Source organism: Crocodylus siamensis, chromosome 12 (genome assembly GCF_052110815.1).
Source record: "Crocodylus siamensis isolate JL-2025a chromosome 12, ASM5211081v1, whole genome shotgun sequence".
NCBI lineage: Eukaryota > Metazoa > Chordata > Crocodylia > Crocodylidae > Crocodylus > Crocodylus siamensis.
The window spans coordinates 26,374,904-26,399,778 of record NC_143406.1 but is presented as its reverse complement, the minus strand read 5'-3'; the positions used below and the strand labels follow the sequence as shown (position 1 = coordinate 26,399,778).

The 24,875-nt window shown below is 49.0% G+C and overlaps 1 protein-coding gene across 3 annotated transcripts in view; it reads right to left on the bottom strand.

Annotated features, from left to right (window-relative positions):
* Positions 1 to 24,875, bottom strand: part of LOC149854818 (ankyrin repeat and fibronectin type-III domain-containing protein 1-like) — a 596,514-nt gene that overhangs the window by 79,787 nt on the left and 491,852 nt on the right. For all 3 annotated transcript variants that reach the window (XM_090023526.1, XM_090023527.1, XM_090023525.1), the window contains one exon: positions 1,032 to 1,160. In XM_090023526.1, coding sequence (XP_089879652.1) covers positions 1,032 to 1,160 — 129 coding nt within the window. The remainder of the gene's footprint in view (positions 1 to 1,031; positions 1,161 to 24,875) is intronic.

The following is a 24,875-nucleotide window of genomic DNA, read 5'->3' as shown; positions in this document are numbered from 1 at the left end:
GCAATGGGCAAAGCACTCTGCAGGTGCTTCAGTTCCCTGCCCTACCCTTGAACACTCACCAAAGGGGGAACACAAAGGGGATCAGAAGGTTCTCAAGGTCAGACACAGGCCTCATGGCTTCTTTCAGCCTCTGTCAGAGCTACATCCAGCAGGACAGGCTGCATGCCCTTGCCTTGCAACAGCATTCAGGGAGTTGGTTTCTTCAGCTGCAACTTATAATGGTCTTAATGGAAAGAACAGGTGATGCTGCAGCCATCCACCAGAGCCTCCCACATGACTCCCAGAGCATGCTCACTGCTCAGGCAGGAGAGAAAGTCACAGACTAACAGGACAGGCTAGCACATACAGTGCTGGCTCCAGACCCTGAAGAGGTATACCCAGTCTACTAGCACCCAGAGAGGCCTCACTCCAATGCTGCAATGTGGGGGATGTTTCCTTCTATGCCTTTAACCCCAGAGTTCCCACGCTCCCCAACCCCAGTGGGGTTGGGAGGTGTCTTCATTTTGCATCTTTAACCTCCACATGATCGTCTTCATCCTGTCTTCAGAAGGAACTTTCTCTGCTCTGAACCTCTTAATCTGAAGTTCCCCCTGTTTCACACATCTGGTAGGGCCTGTCTGGGGGAATCCCCTCTGCTTCACCAGCTGGAAAGGTAAGCAAGGGTCCCTGCTGCTCCACACACTGGAAGGTCTCATTGAGGATTCAATGAGCGTCTCTTTACTTCATACACGTAAGACAATGGAAGGACCTTTGCTCTCTGCCCCACGGTAACTCACTCTTAGCCCGGGGAGACAGTGGCTGCTCCCTAATTCCTAAATACTGCCTGGGCCTTACAGCATTGCCAGTGCACTTTGTATCACCAGGGGGAAGAAGTGCAATTGGGAATCACATCACTGAAACAACTCTCTCTTCTGGACTCGTGGATATTACTTGGAACTAGCAGGCAGCTCAGCTCTGCAGGAGCATCACCAGAAAGCTCAGGGATAGAGTCCCAAGCTCCCTTACTTTCATCCCTGCCTTGCAGCTCTTACCATTCAATGCTCAATGACCTGGGACGGAAGGCGGCCAGCTCAGCCGAGACATACTCAGCTTTCCTCCTCTTCTCCTGCTTCTGCTTAACTGATAAGCGGTGGGCAAACTTAGAGAAACTGCTCTCAGACCTGGGGAGGGGGAAAGGAGAGGCATTAACTTTACTGCACATCTCAATGACAAGCAGCAGGTTCAGAGGGAAGCCAAGGGACACTCAGAGCAGACAAGGGCCAAGCAGCAGCAGGCCCTGAGGGGGCCTTCAGGGAAAGCAGCAGGAAGCTCAGAGAGAGCAGTATAAAGCAGCAACAGTTCTAGCATTTTTCTAAGACAAATTCTCTCCGTGGCATCTATACGGCCCTGCAGAAATCCTGCACAGGTATGACAGATGGACTGCCTGTGATGAAGTCCTCAAGCCCCAATCACTGATCAAAGCATAGTGTTAGCTAGGCTGAAAGAGCTATTAGAAGAAAGTACACCTCTTTGCAGTGACTGAAGCTCCATGGTTTTAATTCCCACCTTGTAATGTTTTACATGATGTATCTGTAGCCCCAACAACAAGGCATTCCAGCTTGTCATCAGATCTAGCTTCCCACTCAACTGAAACACTGAATTGGACCATTTCCATGATGGTGAAAGTGACCCCAGAACAGAGGGGCAAGGAGCTGCTTTGGGGCTCCTATCAGGACTGCCTAACTCATGGCTCAGCAAAAGTGGTCCAAGCAAATGTTGACAGGGAGAAATGGGGTGGGGGAGCTTGTATGAAGTTCTGTCCCAAACAAGTTCCCATTCAGAAAAGGCCCAAAGACTTGATGGGTTCCAAGGCTGGGGTTTGAAACCCTATTGCAGCTTTCATTTTGAAGCCTGTTACAGAGATAAATCAACCAGGAGGCATTTGAGAATAAAAAACAGAATGCAAGCATCAGTAAGCAAGTTCAGATTTTGGGCCTATTAATAGTGACCACGTCTCATGCTTGCATAGAGAACAGCAGAGTGGGTCTGCATCCAACAGCTTCTGAGAGCCTCCCCCATCGGCTGCAACTGCATCCTCTCTTCTTTATTACAACACAGCTCATAGAAAACTCTGATACCAAGATACCATTGCACTACCTCAGCTTTATTATAACTCTCTGGGAACCGCCAGTACCAACATGTGACTGCTTCTCCCTGCTTTATTACCACCCACAGGAAAGCCCAGCTGAGGCAACTCCTGCAGCCCCTGTGCTGAATTACAGCCCCCAGGAGCCACCAACACTAAGGCATGACTCCTCTCTCGATCAAAAGGTTGCCGCTGCAGTACTGTTACTGCTGCCAACTCATGTGGGAGCAGAGAAGAATATAAGGAGATGGGCATGCAGGGAGAGAGGAGAATGAGTGAAAACCCACTGAATCTCCCTCTGAGTTGCAGCTCATGTTCTGTTTGCTTCAATGGTGCCACTGGACCACTGCCTACAAGGACAGAAGCTAGAAAAGAAGGGGAGGGAGATGGCACGGGAGGGTGGGCTGGTGCTGCTCAATGACCACTTCGACTAGGAAATTCAGGACCAGCTCCCACAGGAGTCCTAATGAGCCTGCCTCAGCTGCTGCTGGTAGTTAGCAGCAATCCAGGCCATTTCCACTCTTGTTCTGTTCTGAATCTGCTCCAAGAATGGGACCATGCCTGTGTGGCATCCCCCGCCTCATCTGATCGATAGGTCTGGAGTCTCTCCTGTTGACCTTCTGCCTAAGACTTGAGCTCTTCCTCCCCTTCTTGTCTGTTGGCCCCAAAGGGGGTGCAATCTACTCCCACCTGCACTAACTCAGGCACTGCTAACACACTCTGTACAACCGTCTTTCACAAGTATAACAAAAAGCAATGCTCAAGGACAGCAGGGCTTGATGTGTTTAAAGGAAGGTAGAAACTGCCCAGCATGAGCAACTGGTACCTCCCAAATCGAGATCACCAAGCCAGTGGTGGCACTTCCGGTTTCGCAGCTGGGTTGGGGGGGGGGGCGCACAGTTGATCTCAGGGAGTGTACGTGCACCCCCTACACATCACCAATGCTGCCCCGTAGAACCTTTACTGCAGGCCAAGGAAGTATGTGCCAGAAAAGAACCTGCATGGATTTTCAACCCTGGATTCACTCCATAGGGTTGATGGTTAATGGCTCCCCACCAACCACCTCTTTATTTGTAACTTGCATGATAAAGTTACAAGCTGCAGATGAGTTATGAAGTTATTGAGAACCACACAAGGACATTTTACCGTCATTAAAATACAAGTATGCTTTAAAACCCTAAAGTGTGCTATTACTATTATTGCTTATGCTACAGCAATGTACAGAGGCATGGTCTGAGATTAGGATCTCACTGCAGACAATATTGTGCATACACATAATGAGATAGTCCTGACCTCAAAGAGTTTGAAAAGACATGAAGGAAACAGAAACACTTAGGAAGTAAAATGACTTGCCTGAGGCTGTTGTGAAGGTCAGTGGCAGAGCTGGGAGCTAACAGCAGTGCCCTATCTTCTAGACCAGGGATTGGCAACCTAGGGCTTGTGACAGTGATCATATTTGGCTCATTAAGCTAGAGTTTCTATGATGTTTCAGTAGCGGGGGCATTGCCTGGGTGATGGGGAAGCAGCAGTGTTGGTGGCTGCACTGGGGGGGGCCATTGCTGGGTCTGAGGCTGAGTTGGGTCTTTTTGGCTCATTGCTCCTAAAATATTTCCACCCCCTGCTCCAAACCATACTAGTTCTCCATGTACCAACCAAATCACCTTTCTTCCTGCCTACAAGTAATACTGCCTACCATTAAAAGTTAATGTCCTGAACAAGCTCTTATCAGTTCTCTCTATACCGTTTCAGTAGAGTCTGCCTAAGAGAGTGAGAGCTGGAAATCAAGACTGATGTGGGAAAAAAAAGACAGGTGGCAACTCTAGCTGCAAAGACGCTTCACCGTACCAGTCTGACTCGTGTGAATGAGTCCCACTACCACATATGTGCACAGCAGGGAGAAGAATGCCAAGCTGCTCAACTGGCATCCATGCCATTTTATGTGTATATGTTTTTAGAAGTTAATACATCTCTCGCTCAGCTTCAAGTGACCCAAATATCTCAGAGAAGGTATTTCTCAGAAACATAATCTCTCTGCCTGTCCTTACAATAATAAAACAAGCCACAAACAGCTAGCCATTTTCCCTGATATATTTTAAACACAGGCATCTTCAATTCATTAACTCTGCTTATTGATTTATTTCTTAACTTGTGAATTGCTGCTGCTTGTGATAGGATGGAGACAGTTATTTGGAGTGGGGAACCTGTCTCTGAATGAACACCCCTAAGAAAGTTATGAGACGATCCAGGGTCATTCATTACATTAAAACAAACTCATTTACTTTGATGTAAAGGAGAGGGATTGTCTTGAAAGGTGCTGGAGGGATATATTTTTCTCTCTTTCACTGGTGAAGAAAATGCGGGCAGGGAAGGCAGTAGGTTAGGAACAATTTAAGCATCTCGTTAAAGTCCATCTCCCAGAGCCCACTACACGAACACTACTCCTGCCATTAAAGTCTCTCCTTTGATTCCATGTCAAAGCTCATACTGTAATGAATAATATTTCAATTAACTGACGCTCAGTAAACTGATCTCTCATCTCCAAGGAAGTTTCTGCATTAGATTAGATGGGAAAGAGAGAATTAGCCTGGCTTCATAGAAGTCAAGGCTCTCCAGTGCTGGCTCCCAGAACCTAGCCACTTGGGGCCAGTTTGAGACTTGGTGTAAGAGGGTTCCAACTGCTTTAACTTGACTGGGCAGCATCATTGTTTGGTCCACAGCTGTGCTATTCCCAAAGTGACAGCATAATGTCCAAGAGGGATATGGCATAGCTGGAGCACCTATCCTTCATCATCTGCACTCACTTGCTCCAGGACAGCTCTGAGCTTGTACCAGGTGGGGCTCTGCTTCCATTCAGTTCAGTCAGGCAAGAGGCTGAGCCTCCTGGGAAGTACAGAGCATGTGAAGTACTCACTGGAGGTAAGAGAAGGGGAGGACCTTCAGAACCCAGAAACATGCAGCTGATGAGAGGATCGGGCCCACAGAGGTAGGAAAGACCTCTCTGGCTACCTACCCCAATTCCTTGTCAGCACACACTTGTTCACTGCACTGTTTTGATCGCTTGTGCTGTCTGGCTTCTTACACCTCAGCCAATGGGTAACTTCTCATGGGAAGTTATCCACCTCCCCATCAGGAAATACTTGATGTGATTCAGACTCAATAGTTCTCTTCAATCTAATCCACAATTCCTTGCTATTCCCCATGGGACACCCCTAAACCATCCCTTTCCATTTGTACCTCTTACATCAATTCAGCAACTGTGTTCTCTGGAGCCCTGCTTACCCAAACACCACATACTTAGTGTTTATCACCTTTCTTTTTAAATCAACCACCCCTGAACTCCAGGCCTTCTCCTGCATGTGAGTTTCTGGTTTCCAGAAGGAAAGAATCCCCTCCAAGCCCAGTCACCAACTTGCTCCAGAGACCCTTGTATTTGTACTCAGCCCAAAATTGCCACTGAGCTTTCTTGCCACCATTCATCAATGCAAATGCACCTACTTCCCTGCAGTCTCCCAGCCCCAGCCCCAGCTAACTTTGAGTTTTTCAATAGCACTCTGGATATTTTGCATCCCTGCCCCCATCAGTCCCAGCATTGTTAGTTCTGATACATGGTTATTACCTCCCAGGCCCTGTGGAGGAGCAATCTGTCTGGATACTTATCCACAATCATTAAGGCAGGTCACTTTTACCTCCATTTTACAGATGGAGATAGTGGTACAGGGCAGATTCAAATGACTGGGAGCTGAACCCAGACAAAAGCAAGATAGAAATACACTAATTTCCAACAGTGAGGGTGATTAATCATTGAAATAAACTCTCACAGGAAGTGGTGAATTCTCCATCTTTCAATGTCTTCCAATGCAGACTGGGTGCCTTTCCAGGAGAGGTGCTTTATTTACAACTGGGTGAAGTTCAATTGTCTGAAGATCTGTTCAATAGTCTGAAGATCTATTCTTCTATGAGTGACTTGTGCCAAGGGCACACAAGAAGTCTATACAGAGCCAAATCTCTCAAGGTCCAGTCTACCCAAGGTCTTTCTCCATCACAACATGCCACTTTCCTCCTGGAACTGGTGACCCCTCCTAGCACCATATTATCTGGAAATGCCACTAGCTTGCAACTCATCTCTCATTTCTAGTTGTTATTAAAGAGAAGGTTTACCAAGACTGATTTCTGCCCAGTTGTTTAGTCCCTTCCAACTGAGCTGCACGCCCGCCACCTGCCTCTCTGTATGCCAGTGTAGTGCCACAGGAACCCTTTCTCACAGCACTTCATGCCAAATTCCTGCTACCTACCCCACCCCCCTCCCCAGTTCCAATGCAGTCCTTTGTATTTCATTTGAAACCTAGGAGCACGTTACAGTAGCAGCTGCCTACTTATACAGTGCTGCTTTACATAAACTGTGCTGCAGTGGGGGATGATTCATACCTGCTATACTATGACTGTATGCAGACAAATGCAGCCTGGATCAGGCAGTTTGCTATATCTCCCTCCCATAACCCCACATACACAGCCAGAGTCATCAGTGGTAAGGGATCAGTGGCAACCAGGACTTGAGAACTGGCTGAAGGGTCAGGTTATCCCCTAGGTAGTCACCTCCTCCTCCTCCTCATAATTTCACAGGGGTTAACTTTTAGTTTCTTTCTTCTGTTTTTGAAAGGAACCCTGTGCGCTTGGATAAATGGATGGGGGAATCATCTGGTTTCATTGTGATATCTGCAAATGCCTTGAGACCCTGTATTTAACAATTCCTCTTTAAATATCTTGCTCCAGGGTGACTCACCACCTACACATCCTACAGCAGCAGAACACTCGGATGGCTCCTGGCCATTTTGTCGAGGGGCAAAAGAGAATGCCCTCCTGAGGATGATGACAGTAACTGCCCTTATACCTCCCATGTGAGGTCCTAAGAAAATACATCAATTCATCCTTATAACCTTGCTGTGAGGTAGATCGGGACAGGAAAACTGAGGTGTAGAGTGGATGACTTGCCCAAGGTCACCTGACAAACGAGTGGCAGAGGAATCAGAGTTCATATTTCCTGACTTCCTATATCATGCCTTAACTTGGGACTTAGAAGGCCACCCTGACTCTCAAACACTTTGCTGTTCATTGGACTAAAAGGCCTTCCATCCTCTTTACATCAGGGCTGGTGTTTTCCACATCTTGCACAGGAAGAACAGTGTCCTGGATATTCTGCATGGGACAAACCAAAGGAACATGAAAAGGAGCATGATATCTAGCAGCACTGTGACAGGTACCTCCCAGACCCTCCAGGATCTGCTTTGCTTCAGACCTATGTGCCCTAAATGGGCAACACAGAGTTCTGACTTGGACAACTAGACTTCTGCCTGTCTCAGAAGAAAGAAGCAAGAGTCTCATTCCACAAACCTAACAACAACTAAGCCAGTGCTCAAGAGACCTAAAAAAGGGACAAACACTTTTCCTTCAATGGACCCAGCATCTTCCTGCTGAAAAACCCAAGGCAAAGTACAGGAAGGCTTGTGGATTACCATGGACCTGATACAATCCCAGCACATACTAGGCAGGAGTGTGGCTGGATGGGACTGGACAATAGGAATGACCCCCATCTTTTCTCACTAGGCTGAGTGCTTGGGGTCACTGCTCCTTCCAGCCTGCCCCTCCCCTCTGCTTCCACTCCTTGTTTGTCAAGCTGCATCACTCTGATCCCTGGAAAAGAGCTCTGAGGAGCACCACTGACCCATGAAAGCCACTGTCCCTTCTCTCTCTGACTTCCAGAGAGGTAGGTGTGTTAGATCTATGACAAATGAGAAGGTCTTTCAGGTAACTTACTTCATTAACAAGAGGAAATGCTGGATAAATGAAACTCAGCACTGATGAGACCTGTCTGAGTGCTCAGTCTCACTTTCTGCAACTGGCTCCTTTCTCTGCATGTGAGAAAGCTTCAGAGTCAGCAGGAAACATGGCACTGAAGAGTGTCCCATGGGCTGTGCAGTAAACTTAACTTTCCTACTGGAGCACAGTACTCTGGAGAACAGGGCTGGCCAAGTGTGCACAATCCCAACTGTATCAGTGTGGGCTGGCCCGTTAAGAGGGAGCAGCCAGCCCTACTGAGGAAGCCCAACTGTGGGCGCTTGGATAGTGAGGGGGTGTCCCATTAGAGCAGTGGGTCTCAACAGGGTAGTGCCAGCTACTTCCAGGGGTTGCTGCAGCCAGGTTAAAATGCCCCACACACTAGGGCTGTATGAAATGGCACTGTTCCGTTTTGACTTGAGTTTCGAGGTTTGAATGGAACACTGTTTTGTTTTGAATTTCATTTCGAGTCAAAACAGCTGTTCCATTTTGCTTTGTCGAAACAGTGAGGCTGGTTTTGCCTGACCGTTGCTCTGGGGTTGGGAATTCAGCCAAGCTGGGCTGAGTTCATTTCCCTAGTACAATGGTCAGGCTGGGGAAACAAACTCAGCCCACCTGGGCTGGCCAGGTGAAACTTTTGAAATGTTTTGACTAGTCTCATTTTGTTTTGAGGCTGTTTTGAAGCCCTTCATTTTGATTCCATTTCACTGTTTGAAGCTCGAAATGAGTTGAAACAGTGTTGAATCGAAATAGCAGGCAAAATTTTGCACAGCCCTACACACACCACCTGCAGCTGGAGCTGGAGCCTGTGCTCTTCCTGCAGCCCCTTCTATCCAACCCCACACGATCATCCCCAGAAACCAGAGGAAAAGCCAGGCAGGCAGCCCTTTGCTCAGTCAGTGGAGTCAGGCTGGGCTGGAGCAACTGTCTGCACTGAGAAGTTGGGTGCAAGGACACCTAGGAACAAGCAAAACCACCCTCCTTCCCCTACCCCTGCACACCCCAGAGCCACAGGGAAGCTTGCCAGAAGGCACAAAAATCAACAGTTGGGCCCCTGTTCCTGCCAGATTTAGATGTATCAGATACCCTAATGTAGGCAGGAGCAGGCAGCAGTGCCCTGTTCAAGAACCACTCTCAGCTGGGGAGGCTGCCACATTCAAGAAAGCAGCGGAAAGTGTCCTGACTCTAGATAGGTTGAGAGCCACTGCACTAGAAGCTTCAAATCCTGAAAAAGAGAGCAGGGAGGGGCAACACTGTATGAAGGAAGAGCTGGCCATCAGGAGGCAAGCTGTGAACTGAACAAGCTTGTTACCAATGACCACCCTGCTGTGCTGGGGCCAGAACCCAGGAACCCCTCCTGGTGCCTGGAATAGGGCCAAAGAGTTTTGTTTATTGATTTGTTTGGCCATTGTACAAAGAGAGTGTTTTTTCTTGGAGGACTGGCTGAGGAGTTCCTCAGGGAGCTAAGCCAGCCTGCAGGAGTCAGCAGGCTAAACCAGTCACTGACTACAATGCAAGGAGACATAACTGGGCATTGCTGTGCCCTGGGCAGTGGCAGTACACAGAGCAGGCAGCTGCAGCCAGGGTGCTGAAGCATGTGGCAGCCAGGGGAGCACCTATGGAGGCTGCTATTTTTGTGCCTCGCCCCACTTCCCGCAATCCACAGCCAGTGCCCAGGCTGGTGCTCCAGTGACCTCACCCCCCACCCCTTAAGTTAGGCTACGGCCAATATAGCAAAATCAGGCAGAAGTCCTGCACATCCCTTATCCACCCACTGCAGAGGAGAAGCCCAAAGCTGCCCTGCTGCTTGCTGACTGCTAACTACTGGCTAGTGCTTGCCAAGGGCAGAGTCACAGCACCCCATCAGAGAATACTGCTTTGCCAGAAGAGCTGGGTTTTGAATTTTCAGGCCTGCCTCCTTCAATCCTGCACCTTCCAGGGTTGAAAAATCATTTCCTCTTCCTTAACAAAGCCCATGGCACACAGAGAGGAAGCCATCACATGAAATATCAACCAGAGTGAGGAAGAAAGTCATCTCCTGGTGATGAGAGAAGACGGTTCAGTTACCATGTTGTACCATAAATCACATCTCTTGGACTTCCATCTGCCAACCAGATTACACATGTTCATAGTCCTATGTCAGCTTTTTAATCAGAACACTTCATCCTTCCCATAGAAATGTTTATCAGCTCTCGGAACACTTGAAGCTATTCACTTTTACTAATAGCACTGATCCCACTACACTCCAAGACCCTTTAGTTTAACACACCAACAGACTAAAACCAGCCCAGAACACAATGGTTGTATGGGAGTGATCACTGGTAAGCGAGTGTGTGTAGTAGGGGGTTCAAAGACGTTGTGTTATTCTTCCTAGATAGAACCCCCAGCTTCCTGGACATAACAGTGCTGCAGATACTCTGCACAGTCAAAGTATCCCTTAAATAGCTACCCATGCCTTGAAATGAGGACACAGCCATCTACCAGACAGGATAATACCTGCTGGTATTAATTTAAGATGGAGGGAGATAGCAATGTTGCTCTGGTCATATCAAATCCCATCAGTCTCCAAACCTGGGATATTTTAAATGCTTGGTTTAGTTGCCTTCTTTCTGCAACTGCTCATTATTAGCACATTTCAGCAGCAGGGACTGAGGAAGCAAAGGCAGGGGGAATGGAAAGCAATACAGGACAGCATTCCCTCAAGTAAAGCCTGCTCAAGCCAAATGCTAGAGTTCCTGGCTCCAACTAGGAGCTTTCTGTATTCTTTTCAGCCCCTCCCTCCATAGTCTCTTTCAGCCTCTTCCCAGTCCAGTGGCAGAGGATGGGCAAATGTGACATGATATTAAGATTTTGGTTTGTTGATCAAATCAGGATGCTCCCAATGTGCCCCAGACTGTTGCCTTTGGTTCTAACAGCAGCATGGACAACTCCTCCAACCCCTGCTCCACCATCTTTCCTCCCAGCCCAGCTGTTCAAGTCAATGCTCCCAGGCAGCAGAAACCCTAGAGAAGCAGAGACACACCATGCTAGAACTTACTGAGAACCCACACCTTGCCTCTGATTTTGCCATCAGTCAGAGACATCCTGATAAACTGTCACAAACAGGCATCATCCCAGACATAAAACGCACTTGCTTGGCCTTTGGGAGGATGACAACGAAGTTTTTAATAGTCACATCCTGCTTGCTTGCTTGCCTCAGAGAAGAGAATAACATTTTGCAGAGATGCAATGCAATAAAAATGCATTAGGCCCAATGTATCCTGACTGGCATCATAAGGTTTACACCAGAAATGAATTTGGTCCTGGGTGTTCAGAATATCATCATGCTCCATACAGCCTGTATTCCCCAGGCAGTACTATGAAAACTATCGAAGTGAAATCCCAGCAAATACAAGCTCAGAGAACCCTTGTCCCATACCCCTAATCCACAAAAACAGGCTGTTTTTCTGGACACCTATAGGTATTGTCCATCACTCACCAGCACATTCTCCTGTTTTACCTGTCAGCAGAGATCCTACTGATGCCCAAATTGATGCCTGGACTCACATGCATTTGGGCATCAGTTCAACCCAGCCCAGAGTCCCAAGTGCAAGGTAATAAAGGCAATAAAGGCACGGCAGAATTGATGAGGATGGACTTCACACTCACTGCAGTGGTCACAGATGGATTAGTGCCCACGGAGGCACAATTTAGGCACATGCGATGGTTACAGAAGGGCCAGATAATAGGGAGGCGGCAAGTGCATGTGTCCAATAAGTAGAGAGAGACCAAAGACTAGGTAAGCAGCACTCAGATTTTCAGAAAGCTTACAGACAGGAGAGAGTCCTGTAAGACAGCAGGTCACTCGGACATGAAGGGTCACAGACAGACTAAGGTCAGCACATGCAGCTGTGTGACGGAAATGGAGAGAAGTCAGATTCCAGGCAGGAAGTGCTTAGTACTTGTGCACTGACTAGAGACAAGCCAGAGACTTGGAAACCAGCACGTGCTTCTGCAACAGCCATGGCCAGACCAGGTCCCAGAAATAAGCTCATATCTTCATGCATTACTTTGAGGCAGCTCAGCATCCCATGCAGTTACAAGACAGACTAGAGTCCCAAGAGGTGGCACACTCCCTCATGCCTAATAATGGGCAGCCCAGACTTTTACAGGGAACAGAACAGATTCACCATCTTCTGGTTCCCAGACATGATCAGAACACTTAAAGAACCAGCTTTAGTACAGGGGATAGGCCTGAGGAACACACACCTCCCTCCACTCATCGGGTCCTGAGACTCAGGAGGATGACCACAATCCCTGAGCCAGCCTGCCAGGGTGAGAAGAGGGATGGAGAGAGCACAGCAAACTGCACTCCTTATGTTCCAGAGGCATTCTTGCTCCCTAGGAGTTTGGTTCACATGGACACAATCAGAATAAAAAAAAAAATCACACCTGGAAATTAACCCTGGAAGCCTTCCTCAGACTTTGGAGAAGAACTGAGAGCACACATAAAAACCCTCCAGTGGACAAGTCTAAGGCAAGTGGCTCTCAGTAAAATCCCACTCACCTGGGCATCCCTAACTGGCATGCTCATATGCACACTGATGTCTTTACGTGGCAGCATGCCTGGGGTGCAATTTACCGCTTTGGGCAACTGTGAGTTCAGTGCTTGGGGAATGTCCCTGAAGCAAAATCTTGGAAAGTGGGACCCCATGGGAGCTGACTGCACCCCTAGTGCACCTCCCACTCAGGAAAGGATGCCAAGGATAGATACAGGCTGGGTGGCACCCTCTCCATGGGTGCCCATCACCCTGTCGCTCACTCACCTGCCAAGACTCGGGTTGCTTGCTTTCGTCGCTCCGGATTTCCCTCCTTAGGAGCAATTCATGTGAGAAAATGTTTCAAACAAGCAAGCAGACAATCCTCCCTCCTCAACACACACACACACGGTCCTCCAGAGCTAGTCTCTCATGCTGGGCGCAGCCTCCGTTGCGCTGGGTCCCCACTCCACGAGCAGTGGATTGCTGGCTCCCCCCTCAGAGCTCTGCCGCCTGGGCACCCTCCCATACGTTGGCCCTTCCTCTTCATTCACCACCTGTATTTTCCTCACCCATCACCTCAGTTTTCTCTCTCTTTCTCTCTCTCTCTCTGCTTGTCGTTTTTTTTTCCCAATCTTGTTTCTATAGAAACAAGATTAGCAGAGGGAGAAATAAAACAGCCCCATGTGACTCAGATTCCGACACTAAAGAATCTCTCTCTCTCTCTCGCTCGCCTTTTACATAACAACCAGTCATTGTACTAGCTTATAGGGGGGAAAAAGATAGAAAGTCAAAAGCAAATGATACCTTCGGCAACTACGCTCACTCAGCTTTCCCAAGGCAATTGGGAGCCCCATCCACTGCCCAGGGGGCTCCTGCAAGGACAAATCCATTTTGTTATGCCTTCCTCTTACCACTGGGACTACCAACTTCCAACAGACACCCAGGACAGCAAGTTTCCATTCTACCTACCAGATCTCCCTGTAGAAAAAGGTCTGGGTTATCAAAAGTTAGTGGGCTTTCTAGGGAACTTCTGATGGCAGGCTGGTGCTGCAGGCACCATTGCCAGCCAAAGCTATGGTGGGGTGTGTCATTCTCTCCGTCTCTGGCTGCAGTCATGGCTTAAGGAGGCAGGGTCTTTAGATGGTTCACTGACGACAGATGCTGGTGCAGCGCAAGTGAAAGAACCAAGGAGCTGGATTCTGGACACACTCAATTCCCACTAAGGTCAATGGTAGCTGAAAGTGCAGGACACTTTGCAAGATTCAGCCTTTTTGACCATGATCTCCTAAAGGCCTCTTGAAAGCTGAGTACACTCCTGATGGTCAAACACACTTCTCACAGTTCACCACCATTACGTTCAGTTGCAGGCACCAAATGCTCATACCTTAGCTCAGCTATGCCCGTATAGCTCTCCTCTTTTCTTTGTGGTGGACCCCATACTCTGAGAACAGATTTCCCTAGCTAATAATATGGGGAACTCTCCTGGACAGCAGACTACATCATCTCAAATTTTCCTTTCCCTTCCCATTATTATTAGGTGCTGCCTCTTTGTGCCTTCTCCACTGTACCTCTCTGCCCCCTTCCAATGCCGACAAATAACCCAAAGCTAGGGACCAATGCATTGTCACATACAAACATGTGCAGATCACATACACCTGGAAAACATCAAAACTAACCACTTCAATGTCAAGTGGGCTTGTTTTTCTAATTCATATGATACCAGGGAACTAATGCTGCCCTCCAGATACCTCCCTCCCTTTGGGTAAGAGTACATTGATGCCAATGGAACTTTTTGGTCACTGTAACAGGGAACCCTAGCCCTGCTACTAGGAGACAGGACGGTCCCTTTAAATGCAGCACCTTTCAGGCACGGCCAGCCGGTCAAGTAGGGATTAAGGCTCGAGCCTGCCAGCCGGTCAGGTGACAGGAAGAGGAAGGCCAGGATCCTACAAATGGCAAGTGAAGAAGGCCAGAGAGGGGGACCCCCAATGACCACAGTGCTGCAGCCACAGTCTCTTTTGGAAGAATATGCCATGCTGTGAGCCAGAAGCATGATCATTTAAAGTAAGCAGGCATGTTGCCTCCCTTATTTCTTTATTATCATTTTCCATTATATGGCCATAGAAGCCTATGTTTTGCGTTGGATGTTAATAACCGGAGGATTGGGCTCAGGCTATTTGTGGAAGAAGGAGGGCTCATTGGGGCCCCGCTGCAGTGTGGGGACCCCAGTGCCAGAGAGGGTGCAGTATTCAGGGGTGAGCAGACCCCAGTGCCAGAGAGGGTACGGGAGCCCGATTAAGTTTTTTGAGAGCTGGAGCCTTGGAGTCAAGCCCTGATTAGTGGGTTTTGGATTGACAGGCCTAGCTACAGAAAGAAGGGGTAAGCCCACAGCAGCCGAGACCCCAACATAAAGAGGAATTTATAAATACCACCTGCAAGGCTTGGGCTGCAGAGTAGGGGAGGAATGGAGCTGCAGATAGTGCCCCCTGGCATTGGGGCAAGAAATGGGCAGCCTCCCGCCTAATTAAGATCATTAATTAATTAACAACAAGGCATGGCAGGAGAAAAGGTGAGTGGTTGGCCCAGAATAGGTGGGCGGGCCCATCAGTAGACAGACCCCGAGCAGGCCCCCACTTTCAGGAAGAACATTGCACTGCAACAAAAAAAAAAAAGGAAAAATATCCCTACCCTACACAATAGTTTAAGACAGGAAGTGAAGACAAATACTGAATCCAACTGAAACTGCAGCAGGAGGCAGAATGCAAATGTGATGGGGCTATACCTTCATCCTTTCAAAAAATATCGCAGGATATTTAATGATGACAATCAATCAGTACACCTCTAAGAGTCCAGCAGCTCTCACTCCAAACTTAGTTTGGACTGACTCGGATGGAAAAACTCATCTGCACTACTTTTTTAAGTACCCATGTTTTCCTTAAAGGTGTTCCATCCACTTGCTGACTTGACACTACCATGATTAGCTTGTGAAATTCAATGATTTCATAGCCCAAGGTCTGGCTGCAGGCTATATATCAAGAATGCTTTCTCCTGCTCGCGTATAACTTTATCGAACTGCACAACCATCGGAACAGGCGCTCATTTACCATGGTGATATGCTCAGGATAGATTAGACAGACAGACAGAGCAGCAGTTGGCAGTATGCAGAAATGATGGGTTCAGGTACATTCAGCCAGTAACATTTTCTTGGGGTGTATCATCTCAGACAGCTCGTCAGACATGTCCTGTGTTTTGCTATGTGAGAGAGGGGTGGGACTACAGGAAAAAGTTGCTAAGGCTTTTTGCACCAGAATGTGTGTCAAGCTCAGTATACAGTTAGAGACAAGAGAGGGCAGGGAAAGGTCATATTGTTCTAACCTCCACAAAAGTATGACCCAGGATTTAAATTAAAGGTTATATACCTAAAGTACCTCTCTTTTAAATTAAAAGTTAAATAAGGTTGATGGTTTCAACCTTAGGCAGATCCAGAAGTACAGCAATACCTCCCTTCTGCCTCCATCACTTCTGAACCTGGCTGAGCTTGGTAACCTGCACAGCTGCTTGTTGCAGCTGTAACTCCCAGATTGGTGGGGACACAGGAAGGTGGGGGCCACTCACCACTGCTGCTATCCCCATCTGCACCAAGCATGGGAGGAGCCCCAGAGCCACTCGTGACCCACTCCAGCTGCAAGGAACAGCTACACAGGGTGCCTGGCTTGGCTGCCAACAGAAGTGGCAGACAGTAGCCCTTCTCTTCCTGTACCTCTCCAAACCTGTGTTCTCTGTTGGCCAGGAAACAGGTGCTAGAAGGAGGACCACTCCCCTCCCCATTGTCCCTGGCTAGTACAGGCATGGGGGCAGGGAGAGAGAGCCCCAGAGACTTTCCTGTCCCACTCTAGCTGCAGAAAGCAACTGCACAGGGTTCCAGACATGGCTGGGGACAGTGCTGGTGGTGCACTGGTTCCTTCTTTCATTACCTGTTTCCCTGTCCCATGGGGGACACAGAAGGTAGGAGCAGTGGGTAGGGTACAGGCACTGGAAGGAGAAATCTGCAAGCCTACTGAGCTGGAGCAGGGCAGGAGCAGTTCTGGGTGCTCCCACCAGGCTTGGTTCACCCAGGGACAGTGGCAGTGTGCGGCAGGTTCTTCCCATTCTATGTGCCTGCTCCCAGCCTGGTTCCCTGGTGTCTCTCACAGGCCCAAGGTCTCCAGCCATGTCTCACCCCCATCCCTCATGGTCTGAAGGGCAGTGTGCTTCACCCCAACTTTAGTAAATCCTAGATCTGCCTCTAGTTTCAAGTGAGTGCCTGAAATAGTTTTGTTCCTGATATGTCATACCTCTACCTTCCCTGGGTAGGCATCTGCCTGGAATCATTTACCATGAGTGAATCCTGGATGTAAGGGTTTGATCCTGCATGTAAGGGATTGGACTAGATAACCCTCAAGATGCCTTTCAAATTTATGATTCAGTAAAACAGCCAAGCAGGTGAAACGAAGCAGAAATGGTAGGTTCCATCAGGGGCAGTAAGCATAAAGACTGGAATAGCTTTTTTGCTACAAGTGAGGAACGGCTAACAATTTTGAAGAGATCTGCTGTGGCCCGAGAGTGGGAAAACAGGGATGCTACAAGCTGGGAGCAAAAAGTATTGGCAGAGACATGGGGCTGAAACAAAAGGAGGAGTTACAAGTAAGAATGGACGTGGCAAGGGAGAGGTGTGAAGGACTCATGACTGGACCAGCTGGGTGGGTACACTGTATATGGGAAGTCTGCAGTGCTTATTTTTGCACCAGCCTCAGTTCTCACCAGAGCTAATATTCTCTCATTCTATAAGAGCCATAAGCTCACCTAAAGCATAGCAGTCAAGGTTGCAAAGCCTCAACAGATTAAATTGTTTCATGCCAGCAGATGGAGTCTGTCTGAATCTATGATCAGAGACCAGTTAGCCTGAAGAAGTGAAAGGACCAACTTTTGCGCACATCCACCAAGTGCTCCATGATCCCTAGAGAGTTTTGTAAGAAGCAATGTGTGCTGCTTTGTCAGGCACAGCTCTGTACATGCATAGAGGCCACAGCTCATTAAACTGCCTCCATGCTGGTCTATCCAAAGATGGCTGGTAGCAAGATCTGGTTTGCAGTACAGGACCTCCTGTGAAGCACTACAGGCCCTGTGTGAGATCCTCTATTTAAAGTGTGATAATGGGGTCATGAAAACTTCCGCCAACAAAATGACTCTGATACATGTGGCTAATTATAGTTGGCATTATCAGGATGCACTACAATTAGCGAGTCAGTGGATACCATCTATTTCTGAACACAGACACAGGGCCTTTAGGTGCACTCAAGGATGTGGGGGTTGGAGGGACAGAGATATTTTACGTCTAAGTCTGAATATGTAGTGCAACTCTGCTTGAGCATTATGGAGAAGGGGTTTTAGAATGAGGGTAATTATAACAAGGGCTGTAAAATAACCTCCACCCTACATTTTCATGCAACTCCTGGTCTCCATACTTTGTGTGACCTGAATGGAGTTCAGGGTGCTGCTAGCACCACTCTCCTCCCTCCCAACTTGGCTTGAAGATTTTGTATTAGTGGGATCCTTTCAAATGCAGCATGAAATCCCTTCTCAACTTCTTCCTTCTCCTTAGCTTCCTCATGGCTTGGGATTCAGGTTTCCATGGGGTAGGAAGCCCCCTCTAGGTGAGCACATGACTCTATTAACAGTCACAGCAGTTCTTTCCAATGAGGCCCTCATGTCCCCAACACTATGTCCAGGAGGTTCAAGTAAAGCAATATAAAGTAAGAAACCCAACCCTGCCATCCCAATTTCATTCCAGTTTGGCATATGTATCTTTCACAATGGGCTACAGGTCCACTTACAAGCAGAGATGCACGACCAATTACTTAACAATAACCACTGATTGATCTAACTCAGAACATATCACAAGTAAGAACTGGAATAGCAGAAACATTTTAGAACAACATCTTTTTGATCAAAAAAACCCAACTTTGTTAGAATCTAAAAGTTGGGCACAAAAGGCCGGATTTTGACAGAGGCTGCGATTTTGACAGAAGACATTCCAAAAGAACATTTTAACTGAAATCCAAGCTGAAAATTTCCTTTAATTTTGATCTTCAAACACCTAAGTATTTCAATTGCCAACTAAATTAATCTTTGCATCCCATTTTGTTTAATTGCTTTTATCACAATAAAGACATTACTCTCATAAATAAAATTGGGGTTTTCAACCTGTTCTAATAATGCCTCTCTTTAGTTAGGGTTTGTTCACAGAGCTGGTTGCCCTTAAAACACTAGACAAGTTGGTCCACTTCAAATGACCTGAGATTCATGATGAAACCATCTTCCCTGCCAAGTCTGGAGCCCTATCACTTGCTCAGCCTAGCTGTGTCTGTCTCAGGTATTTCTATATTCTCATCCCTGTGGTGGTGGTGGGCATGCCTGTGTGCAGCCTGTGTGGGCATATGTAAGGGTATATGCAGGGTTCAAATTACACTTTGACTCTTAGGGGGTTTGCAAAAAAAATTAAACTGGTTCACTGATTTACAAATCCACCTAAGTGAAGGAGTGATCCTATAAGAGAACCCCCCCCCCACCCTCCAGTTATGATTTTCAAAACTTACATGGGGGCTTTCGTCTGTTATTGGGGGGCTTAGCCCCCCCAAGTTCCCCTTAATTTGCACCCTGGGTATATGACACATTGCTGATATGTCTTAGGGGTCTAGGAGATGGAGGTTAAACAGAAGGGGAAGGAGAGATAAGCATGTGATTTGCCAAATGCCAGGAAAACTGATCTTCATGTCTGAGTGTATTAAGCTGCTTTTTCCTTCTGAGCACTCAGCTATCAGGAAGCCGCTTCTGCTGCTCTCTGTCTTGATGGAGCCTGAGCAGTTACTATCACCTTGGCAAACAGACCTTTGTGGTTTGCTCCTAAAGCTTTAGGTTTGGCACCAGTGCTCTGCCTCCCTTGGGGGAAAGCTTGACTAAATAGATGGTATTTGCACAGGGCCAACTTGGGCTCTCCTCTCTGTGGGAGGGGCAGGGCAGGGGATTTTCCCTGAAACGCACACAGCCTTCCCTCAAAGACACTACTCCAACAGTCTCTCAGACATTTAAAGCCAGGGGCCTGTTAGTACAAGCATGCTAGCTGACCCCAGCTGTTGTGATGTTGCCTAGGGAGGAAAGGGGTATCCCTGAGAATCCCAAGGAGAAACAGGGCAAATCTCCCAGTGTGTAAAGGAAGGCACACAACCAGAAGACTTCTGGCCTGACTTGCTGGAAGGAAAACCCCAGAGCATGGCACTGAAACTGCGACTGGACTAAGTTGGAGACACTACCTCATAGGCAGTTGGTGGCAACAAGTCTCACATACCAGCTTTGAGTGCTGCTGTTGGGGATGACAGCCCCTGGCAGGTTCACTCTGCTTGGAGATTCAGTGGGAAGGAAAACCTTGGCTAACTTTGCCGCACCCCTGCCAACCCACAGTGGCTAGCAGAGGTAAGACTCTGCCCAAGCCTTTTGAGTGCAATGAACTAAAGGAGCAGAGGGGAGGCCTTTTCACATGTGACTGACACCTCCCAGGCTCTCCCTGGGCTGAAAAGCACACCTGCTAGGAGATGCTGCTGCCCTGTGCTGCATCGCTTTGTGCTGACAGCCAGGGACAGGGGAGTCAGAGCAAGCAAGGAAGGAACAGCAGGAAAGACAAGAGACAGAAGGGGAAGCAGGTAAATCAATGATAAGCTCTGCTGTTGCTGACTGAAAACCTTCCTGAGCTGTGGGACAGAGTCCTACAGCAGAGAGACTACCAGATTGGATCAAACTAGGGGTCACCTCATCCAGCATCCTATCTCCAACAGAAGTCAGTACCATCTGCAAAACACCCTGGCCTGGGCTATAATGGAGTGCCCTGCTCCAGGGAGAGTTTCCCCCTGGCTGACAGAAGCTGGCTTGTGCAAGGACTCACATCTCTTTTTATTCTTTCTTCTTGTGACTCTTGATAGTCTCATTATCCCTAAACACATGCAACCCTTTGTGGAATCCTGCTGGAAGCTCTAAGGGCAGTGCATTGCGCAGCCAATGGTGTTAGCATGAAAAGTCATTCCCTTCTACCAAGCTTAGACTAAATTACAGCCATATGCAAAAGCTGTCCATCATCTAAGCACCTACCTCCCTGTGCTCTGCTAAAGAGCTGCTGGGGTGGGGTGGGGAGGTACTCTAAGGAGCTGCTCCTGGGGAGGTTGAGGGGGTGGGTGGCTGAGCAAATTTAGACTGCAGGAAAGGTACACAGGGCCTGACAGCAGGTGTATGAAACCCTACTAATAAAGCAAGGCCTAAAGCCTAACACGTTCATGATTTCAGTTGCCCAAGGGTGCATACTAGGAAAAGTGTTTAAAAATGCTGAATCCTTAAGAGTCAGGAATGGCCAGCATCTGTGGCCTTGAGCTCTGGTTCACTTTATCCTGATCTCTATGAAGTCAAATCTTCCCACCTCCATTGCAGTTTACACTAAAGGAAATCACTTCTGTCTGCCTGTCTCTCTACCCGCATCACTATAAAAAGCAAAATGATAATCTTCTATGCCTCCTCTCTCATCCCCAATGTAAAGGCAGCATTTGTGCACTGAAACTCTGTGTCCCTCAAAAGCTAGAATCATCATGCAAGCTGAAAAAACAGCTAGGAGCATGTGGCCCCAAAGCACCATACCAAACACCGGCTGGCCCAACTAACACCAAAAGGGATCAAATAGGCTTGATCATGTGGGGCAAGAAGCAAGCAGGCAGACTTGTAAGCCCCCCAGCCTGGATTATTTGTTGTTGTGAGCATTACCAGTGCTAAAGGTACATCTGTTGGAACTATGCCTGGAAGCTTAGGGTGCCTATAGATGAGTGCCGAGGCTGCTCCAATATGCTGGAATCACAGTGTGTCAGAGCAGACTCAGTTAACTGAGTGCTGGAGCATAGCAACTTCCGTGCTCCAGCAGCCTCCTGTGTCTCGTGTATTAGTGTCCCCACTGCCATTTTTAAGTGTGGGGATGCTGATACACAAGATGCAGTGGTGTTTTAGAGTGGTTCTTGGAGCCACTCTAATTAAAGTGCTGTCCCCCCACCCCCAGAGCATGTGTAAAAGTGCCCATAGGTAAAAGCCTGAGATAGAACAACATAGGCCTGCTCCAGAGAGGTGAGACCAATGACCCTTATGTATTCTTTGAACCCTTCATTTTGTGATGCTGTAGCTGATGAAATGCCATAAACAGAGTAATAGGGGGTGTTGTAAGGAAACACAAGACTGATTGTTGGGTATGAGGTGGGATCCTGCAAATAGCAAGAAATGATCATAAAAAGATGTCCAGGCATGATCCTGGCAGAGAAGAGAACTGGGGACTACTTGGAGGAAGGTGTACAGAGGGAAAGGTCTCATGTGCAGGCCCCTTATATCCAGAAAGGCTCTCTTTGAATTTTCAGCATTAAGCTGTATATGTGGAGGGGAGTAGCTCTGCCTCAGTGGAAGAATCTGAGGCAAAGTTCCCCAGAGAGGTAGGATGGAGTAAGGAAGAAACAGCCTGCTAGCTGGAGCCCCAGGAACGCTGGAACCTGAGTAGCTTGGCTGAGCAAGCTCTAATGATTTAGTTCCTTTCTCTATTTCTCGGGAATGTGTATTGTGTGCTGCTTCCATTGTGTATGTCAGAGTTCATGCAAATGTTAGCCAGGGCTGGCTGGGCCGGCAGTAATATACCAAAGTTTAGAAGAGAGTGATTCTCACTCAGGCTTTTTGCCTTGTTAGGAACAGATGGCCTTCTGGCAATTCCTTTTTTTTTTGGTTGTTGCTAGCACCCTTTCCCCAGTGAAAATAGAGGGGCCAACAAGGAGGAAATGAACTGGCATTCTCCTGGAGCAAGAAGATTAATTATTCCCAAGTTAGAGACCAAGTTCGATCTTGCTCTCATTGAAATGATTGCCAAAGCTCACAGTGACTTCAGTATGAGTGCATTATATTTAGAACTACTGTCCTACTGCCAGAAAGGTGAAAGGACACCTCAGTGTAAATGAGAGTTGGAACCAAGAGCAGCTCAGCGAGCACGTCTGCACAAGATGCTTAACCGTGCAGTCTACATGCGCACACACTTACTGCGCAGTAAAAATACCTACTCAGAATTAGTTACTGCACAGTAAAGCACGCGTAGATACAACCCAGGAGCAAATCTACTCCCAGGTGAACCTGCCAGTAGGGAGCTGGCCTCAAGCTAGCCCCAGGGCGCTGGACTGGGAGCCTCTCCTACCCCAGAGCTGGGCTGCCTCTATGGCAGCCACTACCTCAGAAGCTTGGAGGCATTTTGAGCCCTGAGGCCCAGCAGCAAGGAGCCTGAAGGCACCCCAGGTCCCTGTATCCCCCTAAGCAGGCTGCAGGCCAGCTGCCTCAGTCTGCCTGGATCCTGGTGCTGCTGCCTGGTACTGCAGTGCCGTACGGCTGCCAGGCATATGCCATCCAGTCCTGCAGGCTGCTGCAGGCTCCAGCTAGGCTTGCCAGCCACCAGGCCCAGCTGCAGGCATCTTCTGGCTGCTGGGGCCAGCTCCACAGGCCCACAGCCCACCCCCAGCAGCCTATCCTAAGCCTGCAGGTGTTGCAGGGCATTGCTTCTGCCACATGGCTGCCAGTTCCACAACAGGCAGCTGCCCAAGCTCAGCAGTACAGGGACAGCCCAAGGAGGCCCAAAGCATTGGTGCAAGACCCATGATGGCCTCAGCCTCACTGACACCCATGCCCCTGCCCACCACCCACAGCCCCAGCTGGACCCTGGAAGAGACTGGTGACCTTGTGGTGCTGTGGGGTGAGGCAGAGGTACAGCACTAGTTCGAGTAGGGTGGGCACTCCAACACCCACATCTACAAGGGTGGGCACTCCAACACCCACACAACTATCAGGCCAGATTCAAGAGCACAGGCACAACCAGTTGGCGTGGCAGCACCACATAAAGGTCAAGGTCTTACGGGTATAGTGGGCTGCCATCACTGACCACAACCATCAGTTGGGGAGTACCTTTAAGTCCATGCCCTTTATGCGGCAAGTGACAGGCATCCTTGTGCCCTGGGAATCAGACTGCAGCTGTGCTCTCTAGAGCAGCATGGGCAGCCTGCCTGAGCCCCTGCCCCAGCCTGGCACCCCATGGTGACAAGTCACTGACGGAGGGCCCTCGGACATCCAGCAGCCCTCCCTGCCCCTGCCCCTGCCCCCACCCCCATCCCCTGTCCGACCTGCCTGCACTCCCCTGGCCCTGGGTTCCCTCCTCGCAGCATGCAGGGGGGGCAGGCGACAGTGCAAAACTTTACTGAGCAGCCCGTGCCCCTGCAACTAGGCAGGCATGGGCCTCTCACACATTGAAGAATGCATCCATGCCAGCGGCAATGTCCTCCTCAGCTGTGGGAGGCAGGGATGTGTAGCATAGGTACAGGTAGCCCTCCAGGCAGTGGCAGAGGTTGTAGGGCAGCCTAGGTTTGCCGCCCACGTCCTCATAGCTCAGGTTTCTGTGCCAAGTGCAGGAGAAGGTGTAGTGGGTTGGGCACTCCTTGGTTCATGCAAACATCTCCTTGCACGCTGCCTGGGGCACACACAAGAGATGCATGCTTGGAGCATACCAGCGGCATTGGGGTGGGGGGACTTGGGGCACCTCCCCAGAGAAGACACCTGTGAGAAGGGCAGCTCCTCGAGGGGAGCCACAAGAAGAGCAGCTCCTTGTCTCAGTCATTCATGAGCCCAGCGCCCCGCAAGCCCAGCTGCTGTGGGCTAGGCAGCAGTGCAGCAGAGCAGTTGGCCTACAGGAGGAGACAGGACAGTAGAGTCTAGAGCCATGGCAGTAGGTGCTGCCAGTAGCCTGGGAATGGGGTGGGGAAGCCAGGCTGCCTGCAGCCAGCACCCAGAGGCCCACTGACCCCAGGGGAGCGAATGAGGATAGCCACCTGGGCCCAGGCCTACCCAGCCCACTTACCATAGTCCTTGAGCACTTGTGTAAGCCCAACCTACAATCAGAGGCCAGGCACCACACGGCCCCTAGGAGAGAGCATTTTATCTCTAAAATGTTGAAAGCTCACACAAACAGCTTCTTTCTCATGGCTCTACAGAGCCTGCAGCTACTTGTGGGGGAGAGGCCACACGTGGCAGCCCAGATGCTGCCTCAAGGTCACTGCTGCCCATAGCCAGGGCCCTGTGGATGTGCCAGCTCCGCCAGAGGAGGACCCTGGACAGGACCCACCTCCTGGACCACCTGGTCACAGCATTGGAGGACCAGCTGGGAGGTGCTTGGGCCTGGTGGGAGGAGGACGTGGCCCATCAGGACAGGTGGTGGGCAGAGGACTTTGCCTGCGATGATGCACAGAACTGGCATGAGGAGGCAT